The 12,177-nt window shown below is 40.4% G+C and overlaps 1 protein-coding gene across 1 annotated transcript in view; it reads left to right on the plus strand.

The window, feature by feature from the left end:
- The first annotated feature begins 5,835 nt into the window (after positions 1–5,835).
- The window catches only part of med13a (mediator complex subunit 13a), a 75,144-nt gene continuing 68,802 nt past the window's right edge, over positions 5,836–12,177 (plus strand). Inside the window, exon 1 of the mRNA XM_078286738.1 lies at positions 5,836–6,416. Within this exon, the coding sequence (XP_078142864.1) occupies positions 6,351–6,416 (66 nt within the window). The 5' untranslated portion in view covers positions 5,836–6,350. The remainder of the gene's footprint in view (positions 6,417–12,177) is intronic.

A 12,177-nucleotide genomic window follows, 5' to 3' on the forward strand; every position in this document is an offset into this window, starting at 1 on the left:
ATCTACATCTCCCCTTTAAGGTCAAAGTGGAATTAATAGTTGAAATCAGTAAGGCATTGTGGCTTTCACCTGCATTCACTTAGGTCTATTTCATAGAAGAAGAAAAAAAGCTGGCTCATATATATATGTATTTTCCTCAGTGTAGATTGCAAAAGGGCAAATTTAAAACCCATCAAGAGAATAAAAAGCAAATAAGCACTTGAATCTCATGAGCTTTTATTTTTCAGATCAGCCTTGTGGCTTTTAAAACATTATTTTATTGAAATACAAGCACAACCTTGGCTCTCAAGATGTTTTCATTCAAGATTTCAATAACTTTGCAGTCAGGTCAAAGTGCCATTATGTGGGTAAATGAATGGAATAAGTGCTTGTTCTCATTATTTTCAAAAGCTCTCCTCAATCCATCATCGCAGACTAGGCTTGTGAGTGCTCTGTGCTTAGACAAAAAGCCTCAATGAGCCGTGTGTGTGTCTATTTCTGTGTGTGTGTGTGTGTGTGTGTGTGTGTGTGAGAGAGAGAGGGAGCGAGAGAGAAAGCAAGAGCACATATCAGTGTATGTGCTTTAAGTGAGCATGGGGGCTGGGGAGGCAGGCAACTTTATTTGAACATGGCACGCTTGTTGACCCACTGCATAACTATTCCTCCTCTGCAGAGGCTAAGAAAGGGATATTACCACTTAGCCTTTGTAAACAGGAGTTATGCTGTTGAACTGTGGACCTTGGAGTCGCGGTCTTAAACGCTCGATGCCTCCGCTGTGTCTGTCAGCGGAGGGAAGGCTTTCCCTGCTTGGGTGGTCAATTTTATTGATTTACAGAAAGCTTTTCAAATATGTCACGTGATCCTTCAGCAGCAGCACTGTGCGTCCTGTCTCTGCTAGGTCCTGTCTAAGGTCACATCACACACACACACACACACACACATCGGAGCCCTAAGCCGCACATTTCTCCACACTGAATTCTCACCTCGAGTGCTTCGAGCTCCACTATTTGGTTGCGAGGAGCTTGTTAAGTGATAGCTTAGTCTAATATCCTGTCCCACATGTTGCTGTTTTTCTGTCTTATCTGACCACAGGCTCTCATTAAATTCAGGCCATGTCCTCTTTCTGGCTAAATCTCAGATTTATTATTCACTTTCTCCGGGATTTAGTCACACAACAGTGAGACAGGGCCCTCTGACAAATGCTCCTTTAGCAGAATGGCAGGGACCACAGAGCATGTCAAATCAAATGTCACAAGAGCGGTTGGCCAACCCCAAACTATCTCACACTTTCATTTCCCCCCATGTTCTTGAGTGCTGCTCGGATAGAATATATATGACAGAATGTCTCTGCGGAACTTAGATAAGCGAGAGCTGCAGATAAGTGAGAGAAAACCATCACTAGATATGATAGCAATCTGGTATCCCCATTAGTTACTCCGCCACGACAACTGTGCTCATCGGCTGTGCTATTAGACGCTTTTTTTCTTTTAAACAATCTTATACAGATGCTATCGTGCCACAATTGTTTTTCATATCAAGGAGAGTGATAGCGATGATAAAGCGTGGGAAGCGCTGAATGTGAGATTATCAGTCATTCCTATGGGGAGATTTAAGGTTGAGCAAGCTGCTCAATCCTCTAGGATCAGATCAAAGACACAAAGCTGATTTCTTAGGGCCTTGGAGACCGCACAATACAAGCACAAAACTCTTGTTATACATTGTACTGGCTATGGATTCACCACTGTGACAAAGTGCCTTCATAATTGGTTATGTTGTAACATATCTGTGCAAGATCATAACATTTAGATCTGGGATGATCCCTGTGTTGTTGTTTTTTTTCATGTGATAGGCAGATGGTTCTTTGGCCTGAGAGCTGTCTAAACACAAAGTGGAGCTAGATGCCATGGTTCTGATTTAATCCCCACACACACACACAGTGGCAAAGCCAGAATATTTGAAAGGTTGGGACCAGTGCTTTTTATCTGGTGGTACAATGGTGTGTGTGTGTGTGTGTGTGTGTGTGTGTGTGTGTGTGTGTGTGTGTGTCTGTGTGTGTTGCTGTGATGGATTCTAATTCTCGAATGAAGAAATATGCTTGAATTAATTTGGAAGAAATAGTTGGGAAAAATGTTAACTGCTTGTGTCCACACAATTTTCAACTCCAGCAAGTCATGTTGACAAAATATGTTTCCTATAATAGCTTGGCACAAATTGCTTTCCTGACCCAGTGTTGTTGTTGATTTTTTTTTTTTCTGTTTGTTTTTCACTTTGCTGCAACATTATCACTCTTCAGGCTACCACACCTCCATGACTCCATCATGAGTCCAGGAGCAGCCAACTATTTGCTGGCCTCAGGATCTGCTGTCATCACCAGCTTTACGCCGTGTTTTTCCCCCGCTCTCAATATCAATAATTGTAAACAGGAAAATTTACTTATGATCCTATGTGATAGTATGACTCCGGGCATGGAAGGAAATGATGGTAACAGTTTATTGTACAGCGCTGCCACTATGGGTGCACAACCAGGTATTTACAGCTTATTAACAGAAACTACAAGGCACTGCAGCAATGACTTATTAAAGTAACCGTTGATCATAATAGAGAAATATGGCGTACTGATGGGATTACATGGCAGAAGCAGCCTTACTCTAAGGTCTTTAAGAAACTACTATAAAAAAAGCTTATTAAGGGAGCATAATTACTCATTAGAGAATGACAGGATAACACAGACGAAATTATGGGCTAGCAGGACCTACCAGTTACCAGTGATTTATAAAAACAAACTACCATGACTAAACACAGCTTACATTGTCATGTAATTAGGAGGTATGGCATAATGATGGGACAAGGACTTGCTAAAAACTCATTAATGGTATTCCATAAACCTACAGCACTTAAGCTTGGGAACAGAGGGAGAGATAGGCTCAGTCTGCCTGAGGGTAAAAGTGGAAGGACAGTTCTGTTAGGATGCATTTAGTTAAAATTCCTGGGCTGCCTGAAGAATTGATTGTACAAAAGTGAACATTTGAACCAATGAGAGCAGTCGAGAGCACTCAAAGAATAACATGTTGCTAGGTTGGAGATCACTAAGAAGAAAAGAGATAGTGATGAGATGGAAAGTAGGTTAGGCTTTTCTGTACGACAATGATTGACAATGTTTTGCGTTGAAATATTGTATGAACAATATCACTCATGATAATTATCTTTTTTCACAGCATATGGATTTGATTTGTTGTTTAAATGATTTAAAAATATCTAAATGTTGGCTACATGCAGTAGCATTTATTATAAATACTATTGCATGTCCACCCCAGAGGAAATCCCTAAGACACAGCAGTAATACAAATTCAATTAGGCACAGAGGCCTAGTGAAATCAGTTACTCTATGAAGTTGGATAGTCCAAAGCTTAATGCATGTACAGTATGTATTAACCAAAGAAACAAGAAAGTCAGATTTCATATGGTGAAACTGTAATTGAAGCCCTTTTGGCTTGGCCAAACACCAGCTTGGATGCTCACTGTATGAGGTCAGGGGCACAGCTCTCAGTTTTGCAATATTTTGGAAAAATGAAACATGCTCAACTCCAAGAGCAAGAATCCTGGAGATTAATGATATAAACTATCTGCTTTGAGTCAGAAATCATTTTGAAGGAAATGTTGGCCGCAGCCAAAACTTGCAAAAAACAAGAAATGCAAATCATACCCTGAAGCCAAACTTCAGTTTTTTGCTGAAGATATTCCATAATTAAAAATTGCCTGCCACGGTCCTGTAACAATGGAGGTCTACTACACTTCAAACAGCAAGTAAGTAGGCTGCTCACCGCCGGTTAGATTGTTCTGGACTTCTCTCAAAGAACACAACTCCTACTCTCCAAAGTGCAAGACTGTTGAACAATTGCACTGCTATTTTAACTGCATTAGTACTGCACAAATGCTTACCTACTTGCTTCATAAATCAGGAAGCCTATATTTATACACAGCATCATGGTTAAATATTTTGCACAGCAGCACATTTTACACTGAAGTCTTACATTTTCCACTGAAATCCCTTAGGGCAGCAGGGTGTGTGGTGATTAGAGAGACCGTCCTTCGACCGGAAGGCCCCGATTCAATCCCCTGTGACTGCAAGCCTCCACCCTGCTGAAGTGTCCTTGAGCAACACACTGAATACCTGCTCCAGAGGCGCTGTTCAGTAGCTGTCCCAGTGCTTTGACCTCCCTGTGGGAGGAGGCAAACAAGGAAGACACATGTCTCCTTTGGGAGACTGTTTAATGCAAATAATTGCATTAAACAGTCTTAGCTGGTGAAGTGAAAACATAACTGCACTTGAAATAACAACAAATCCCCGCACAAAGTCATAGAGTGGCCGACTAAGAATGATTACTTTTGTGCATAACAATTACAATTAGTGATGTAGTGGTAAATGAAAAGGAGGGTAAATTATAAATGTTTTCCCCTTAAAAGACCCTATCCTAATCCTATGTTAACAAATCAGTTTGATACTACTTTCTATGATATATCCTCTGAATTCTACTGGATTTCATATAATAAAGATTTATGTCTAAAAACGGTGGGTAAACCTTATTCCGTAAAGAAAAAGGTGGATAAACTTTAAGCGCCACTACATTCCTGGTTAGAGCTCAAAACCACCTTACCATGATGAAATTTCTTTCTTTCATTGTGGTCTTGCTGAAGCTACTCATCAAGCCTTATCACAAAGTAATGAAGGATCTTGTGGTAGACTCAATACAGAGCGGTCTGTGCTTTAGTCCAGATTAAAATAGGTTTTGCCAATGGATCTGCTGGTTTGATATTAGACTGCTGCTTATTTGGGCATTTAAACAGATTTTAAAAAAAAACGTCCTCTCTTTTATGTGACTTTGATTTTATACATAGTTTTACCTTGCTCTTTTCTTTTATTTAACTTTGACTGTATTTTGATTTCATGAAGGTGAAGCATCTTTGTTGCCAGATTTAGAAGTTAGAACCACACTTGCACATCTGCTTCTAACCTGTAAATCTGTCAACAAAGATGCTTTATCTTTATTTATCTGTTGTAGTATTTTCAATATGTGCTCTTGTTGTAATTACTTCTTGCATTATCTTCAAATCTTCTATCTTCTTATCTGCATTTGTTCTATTCTTACAACGTTTATGTTTGTCATGATGTTGCTTTCTATCTCAGGTGTCCTTTGAAAATTTAAAAAAAAATCTTCATCTCATTGCATTGGGGCCAAACCTGGTTAAATAAAGGTTAAATGAAAATTAATAAAATGAAATAAAAGAAAACAAAGGGCGCATCAATGCACCCTTGGATGCATAATTCCTTTGCAAGTGCACCATCACATGCGCTAGGTGGTGCACTGTGTAAGTGAGCAAGTTTATAGGGTTTGATCATTAGTAACAAAATCTGTTGCTCAGTAGCGCCACTTGCGCTGGCCTAGCGGCAATACCTATCAGTCTTGTGTTATTACAGCCCTCATGACCACGACAGTGTCAAGCTAGCCAGAATATAACACAGCACTTCTGGCCAAGACTTTCAAAATAAAACCCTTATTGACGCTCATGAGTCGGAACGTTTATGGAGTGACACAAAATACCAAAGAGAAAACACAGAGTTTGTTTAAGGGGGTTCTGCAGTGAATTAAAATACAACTGCTCTGTTTTTTCCACAAGCCCTGTTCACAGTATAAATTCGTAGCCATAAATTGTCAAATTCTACGCCTTTATTTTCACGGCAAAACCGCATATTTTCCGGTGTTGTTCGGTCTGTCGCTGGCTAGCTTGACGCAGCTTTGACCACGAATGAGCCAATAGGCTGTGGAAGGCAGAGTTGTCCCTGTGGCCGCCATTAAAGAAAGGAATCCATGAATTCAAATGGAAACCAACAGGAACCGAGGCTGAAATAATGGTCGAAATAACCGCAAAAATATAGGCCGATGCCAGATTTCGATAGGTTTTTACAGGATGCATTTCGTTTTTAGATTGAATTTTGCGATGGAGGAGTAAGACGGGACGTTTTTATTTTTTTAGCAGAGACCGTTTTAGGGCTAAGGGGGAGGGGGAGAGTTGCTTCTTTGCTCTCCTTTTCTTTTTGTTTTATGAACATTTTTCGCTTCCTTTAATTTGTTTTTCCCGTGTGCTTTTGAGATGCCGAAATAGAGATCGCACGGTCTCTGTTATCCGCTTTTATCTTTGACGGGGGGAACTGCAATCGGAAGGTTGTTGAATTAACTATCCTCCAGCCAAATGTTACAAAAAATATTTCTCGTTGATTAAGCCTGCACATCTTTGAAAACACGAATCCGCAAATTGTTCTTTATTTCCCGGGAAGTGAAATGATGGAGAGTTGGATCTCGCAGTGAAAAAGGATGAGTTCTTGTTTTGTACCAAACGGGGCCAGCTTGGAGGATTGCCATTCCAATCTATTCTGTCTGGTAAGAGATTTAAAACTAAAGGAAAGCAGCCATTTTTAACTAGCTGAACAGGGGCTAAGCTAACGTTAGCCACACAGGCATCAGTTGATAGTAGCTTAGCTAGGCTTACGGCCCTGTCTAGCTGACATCATTTCAGGACAACAATGTATCCCAGTTCGCTAACGTTACACTGTAGCCTTGTTTTAGCACTTTCTCACCTAGTCGCAGTGCCGTGTGTATTATTATCACATTTCCATCACGTTTCCAAATTTGTTCGACTCGTAGACCAAACAGTTACAGTTAACGTTACTCGCTTGTTAAGCTTCATTTACTTCATTTCGCAGCGCAGAGACAGCAACATATCGCTAGTTAGCACGGAAATAAGCGTTGTGCATTTTACTGCCAAATGCCATTTCAGCACAACAGTGTTTCCCAATGAGTTGGTTGTTGTAGCACTTTCTCACTTCGCCTCAACGCCTTGTTTATTATTAACTTGTTATCTCGCGTCCATTATATTTCACAGTATGTTTTCGCTTATCAAGTGGTGACCCGTCAACCAAACACTTGCTCCTGCACTTCATTCTGCAGCGGCATATCGCTAAGTTAGGATGAATAACCATTGTGCATTTGCTGCCAAACACTGGCTTGTGTAAAAACACTGAATACTCCTGCAGGAACGAATGTCAGTGCTCAACTTAGCCAGCTTGTCAATACTAGCACGCTTGTTATATCTTGCCAAGAAAGCTCGTTTGCAGGCAACTGGTAGGTTACAAGCTTGTTTGGGATAATAGTTTTTGTTCCGCTTTTGCAAACGCACATTATTTATGTAATATGTTATCATCTTGTTTGTCAGTCGCTGATCTCGTTGTTTATTAGGAACTTCAATTTCTAGTACTCACACCAACTAGGGCACAGGCCCCGGGCTGATTATATAATATCTGGCATGCATTCCTGGGCATTACAACCATCTAGGTAGCGACATATCTTTGATAGTCACGGGTCAGCAGAGCTTATAAGTTGGCATGTCACATGTAAATTGTTTCTCTGTCATATCAGAGTTCATTTGGATCTTCTCATATATGATGCTGTAAGTGTTGTCAGTTGCAGCCAGTTAAAGTTATCCTAAATAGTTGTGGTTGTGCTCCTCCCCACCCGGAGAAGTTCACACGTCTTCTTTATCCCTTGTCAAATAAATAGAGCAGTGAGCATCCTCTGCGTGGTGCACAAAACAAGACACCGCAACAAATGTAAAGGTGTTCCTTGAGTGTACAATTCCTTCCCTGGCTGGATAATCGTGAACATGGTCTGTGGATGTTTGTTGTTGCAGTTAATTGGCTTGTCAGCAGGCTTAGCTACAGTATCGAGTCGAAGACTCGTAGGTTAGCTGAGAAGTGTAATGCTACCTTCATGGGCTCCTCGTAAGCTCCTATCTTCGAGATCGGAAGTTAAATGCGATTTGTCAAGCATTCAAGTGTCTGTGGTCAGAAATAATAACAAAATGTTGCCTGTCACAAAAGTAGGATTTTGGTGGTTATTGTTGCAAATGAAGTGGCACAGAAGTACTTTGTGCTGCAGTGGCAGAATGAAGAGGACACAATGTGCAAAAGGGCATGTAATTGATGTTTTGATTAATATATGCACAAAATTGCAACTAAAAGTTAAACTATGAGAGAAAATAGACATGCATCAATACAAAGTTTTAACATAGAATCCCATGTAATAACACAGCGATAAAATACAGTGCCATTACCATATATTGTTGACACAGTTTCCATGCTCCCCCCCCGCATTTTATCATAGAAATCCCCACTCTCCCAGTACCACTCAGTTGGGTCGATGTGTGCTGAACTCGTAATTACAATGTTTACGACAGCACTTGAAGGCAGCGTAGGCTACAGTGGACAGGGAGGTAGGGGCTGGTAGTTGTAGTGCTGTGCCTGTCTGACTGACATTTTCCTGCACACTGAGACTAAGCACAACACCACTGCTGTTATGACTCACTTGCTGAACAGACTCCACTTTGTGGTTTTATGGTGAAAGAATGTGAACACATTGTGGTACTTTTTTCCCTTCGTTTTTCAGTGGATGGTCTTCTCTCTCTGGAGTTTGGTAGTTCGTACTTGTTGCATATTTTTGTTTTGTATTCAAAAGGTTTTCTTGGAATTACCCCAGAGTGTAAGTTCAGTTTATCTGCTCATGTGTTATTATGTATCTATGACACTGACTTTTCCTGAAATCGGTAGTTTGAGCTGCCATGCCATTTTATTGTCAGACTAGGTTCTAACCTTGTCAACATGTACTTAGCAAAATCTTTGGGTCGTGATGGGATTAAAAGCTATACAGTGCAGTGACAGGTGCTGTGCAAAAAGCAGAGCAAATGAAACCAATAGAATTTGCATCTCCTGGACTAAAAATGCAAACAGACACTTGTTAGTTTCATGTTTGCTCCATGACAGTCTTTTTTAGCAGAGGGAGGAGTGTGACAGAGACTTGGTGGTACTGGGGAAGCATCTGCGAGATGATTTGAGCAGCTTCACCTGTTGCTTGTCTCATAACTTGAAAGGCAGGAAGGCAGCTGTTTGAACACAGTGCTTTCCACCGAGACCGAGAGCCCTAAGTGGCCAGAGGGAAGGTGAGCAGCTGGCAAAAGCAGGGGTCATAACCCCCAAATACGCACCGCCTTAAGAAAACTTCCTCCCTGTGTCAAATGGCTTTGGCCTTAGATTCCCCCCGAATCCAGCAGTGTGATTTTTGGCCTTGGCATCTGAAAAGTAAAACTTCTCATGACCTGCATTGCTTTCCCTGCTGGGACAATTTGTAAGCAGTTGCCCACATACCTGAGCATTTACTAAGATAGACAGCGAAAAAACTGTGCAGACAATGCAGCAGTGTGTGAGACACACACACACACACACACACACACACACACACACACGCACATGCACACAGCTTGCATGTGCAACACACATGCATAGGAAAGCATGAAAGTTGGAAGGAAATAGACAGATATCCTTGGCACTCTCTCTTTCTGCACACAGGCTGCCACTAATTTATTTTGAAAGGACAGACAGAACAACTGCAGAAGGCACATTTATCCTTGATAGAGCAATCTGCCTCTTGGATATTGTTGATGAGGAATGGAGCACTGACGTATCCAATCTTTGACAGAGGGGCTGTTCCAGCCATGCCTCTTACAGCTCAAGAAAATGTCAGGACTGGAGATAATACTTTAGTCTACAGCAGGGATGTAACGATGCATTCAGCTCACGGTTCAGTTTGATACATGATGTTGGGTTCATGGTTCAATATAATCATGATATATTGAGCAGAATCTGACAATTCTGACTGAAATAATCCCCTTTTTTGAGAGAAAACAAAAATAAAACAGAAGTGCAAACCATAAACAGAGTGACTTCAGGTTTCTGTAAGTTAGATTTAAAACTTTTTAAGACGTTTTTAATGTCAGTTCATCCTAAATAAGCCCAAAGAGTAAAAAAACAACAAAAACAGTGTACTGTACATCTGTGCAACCAGGGAAATTTCTTGCTAGAAAAGTAGTACAAAGTGAAACAGCTACATTTGTAAGACCTCTGAGACCGTATTTAAGACTCAAACACAGCATTTAACCATATACTGGTGACTGGAGTTTTTCATTGTGATGTGGTTGTACATGGTGCAGCATGTTGCTAGTGTTACCTGCCAAGCAAGGCTCTCTTACAATGCTTGCAAACAGTCTTTGTCTTGTCAGTTGCCTTGATGCCATTTTCTGCCTTAACTGGAAATCCAAAATATTACCACACAGCACAGTTAAAAGAATACACCGACTTCTGGGCGTTTGGTCCATTTGGTCACCTTACCCAATGTCTGATGAGAGGATTGGCGCCAAAATCATCTCTGTCACCAGTGGATAGCTCTGTCCAGTGTGCATGCTAATGTTTTAGCATACAGTATGTTAAGTAATTGTAGGTGACATTGAGAGCATTGTCCGAAGTATGAGGATAGACCTTTTAGTAATCTAAAGTTGGCATTGTTTTTCATTCTACGGCCTGTAGATTCCTAACTTCTGAAAACAAAGTCTCCATCTTCATGTGTAAACAAAACAAGTTAATGTCAAAGTCTCGCGGGAAGAGAGATCTTCTGGCGTTGAGAGGAGTTTCAAAGAGTGCATCTTTTTTTTGTTTCTTTTACCAGTCTCCTAAACAAACCTGGTAGGTTTAGTTGCATGCCTTTTTAAGATTGGCTAACCATCCAGCTGACAACAAAGTCGGTGTTGTCCTTTTAAAACTTTATGGCGCGTCCTCAATTTCAGATTGCCTGAGTCCTCCTTGTCACCTGCTATGTTTACAGTTGTGAGTTCAGCTGGGCTCAGTGGAAGTTTGATGACATGTGATGAGTGTTTTCAACTCCAAGATGCTTATCATCAAATTTTTGTATAGCAAAATTTTGTGTCACAAACTTTTGTACTTCCCTAGGCTACAGTGCAGCCTTTCTACCAACATTGTACTCACGAGTAATGACGAAGTTGAGTGTTTTGTAGGCTATATGTCTTTTCACTTAAGACGCAAGCCAAGGCTTCAGATTAAATTGTTCCACTAATAGCATTTAGGAGTTTGCAGTGTAGCATGTATTTCATATAACAATATTTCCACATTCTATATGAGGATGTATCTTTAAAATATATGAGATAATGTTTTAATTGCAACGATGAAGGCCTGCAAAGTTGAGATAAAACAATGCCGATAACATTAGTCACGCAAGTTTGTCTTTGAAGTAACAGTGTCGTATGTTATGCGTCTGCATAGTGATCATTTTTTATTATGAGTAATGCTAACAAAATTTGCTGACACAGTTTGATAACATGGTCTAGTGCAGTGTTGGATATTAAGGACAGAGATATTGGATATAGGCATACAATGGTAAAATACATGTAATAACTGAATAAATCATTGATCAGTAACTGAGAATAATTACCACAGACTGTAACGCAGGGTTTTTGGTTGCACTTTTTTCCTACGCCACAATTGCTATAATGCATGTGTTTTTTTTGGACCACATATTTTGAGGGCAAAGAACCATAATGTATTCAGTTGCCTACTTGGCAGAGAAACTGCAGCATTGATACAAATACAAACATCCTGATAGTAACAAGAAATACCCACAAAAAGCAAATGGGTGACTAATAGAACTGTAATGTAAGCTGAAAAGCCTAGCCTTCTGCTTCTGTAGGCTATTGTATTCCATTCATACCGTAACAGCACACAAGCATTTTAATCAGTATTTTAGCATTTTAGCTGTGACTGCTAGCAGCTAAATCCCAGAAATGAAACGGGCTAAACTTGTGGTGCCCACAGGAAGTGGTCAGTCGGTTCAGCTTGACCCCTGTGTGCAGTGGTACTGTAGCAAACAGAGATAATAACAAGCACATCAGTGTTTTCTCCGCTTACCATGTTAGAAGTCTCTGACTGTCAATTTAACCTTCTCCTGACCACACATTGAACTGCAATGAGTTGTATTTGAGAGAAAGCTGTATGGCTTTGCATTGCTTTTTGGAATAACCTGCGTAACGCTATACACCAGTTACACAACAGCAAAACAGACAGCCTGTATGATTTTGTTCAGGTAGTTACGAAGAATTTATTTCTGCACTCAAATTGTATTTGGTTGGAGAGAGCAGTTTGACTTGCTCTGTATTTTTTGTAAACAAAACCTTTTTATAGGCAAATGAAAAAGACATCATATGATTAGGTAGAGAGGCCTTTTAACCCTCTTTGATTATATGGAA

This window comes from Centroberyx gerrardi, chromosome 11 (genome assembly GCF_048128805.1).
Source record: "Centroberyx gerrardi isolate f3 chromosome 11, fCenGer3.hap1.cur.20231027, whole genome shotgun sequence".
In the NCBI taxonomy this organism is placed as follows: domain Eukaryota; kingdom Metazoa; phylum Chordata; class Actinopteri; order Beryciformes; family Berycidae; genus Centroberyx; species Centroberyx gerrardi.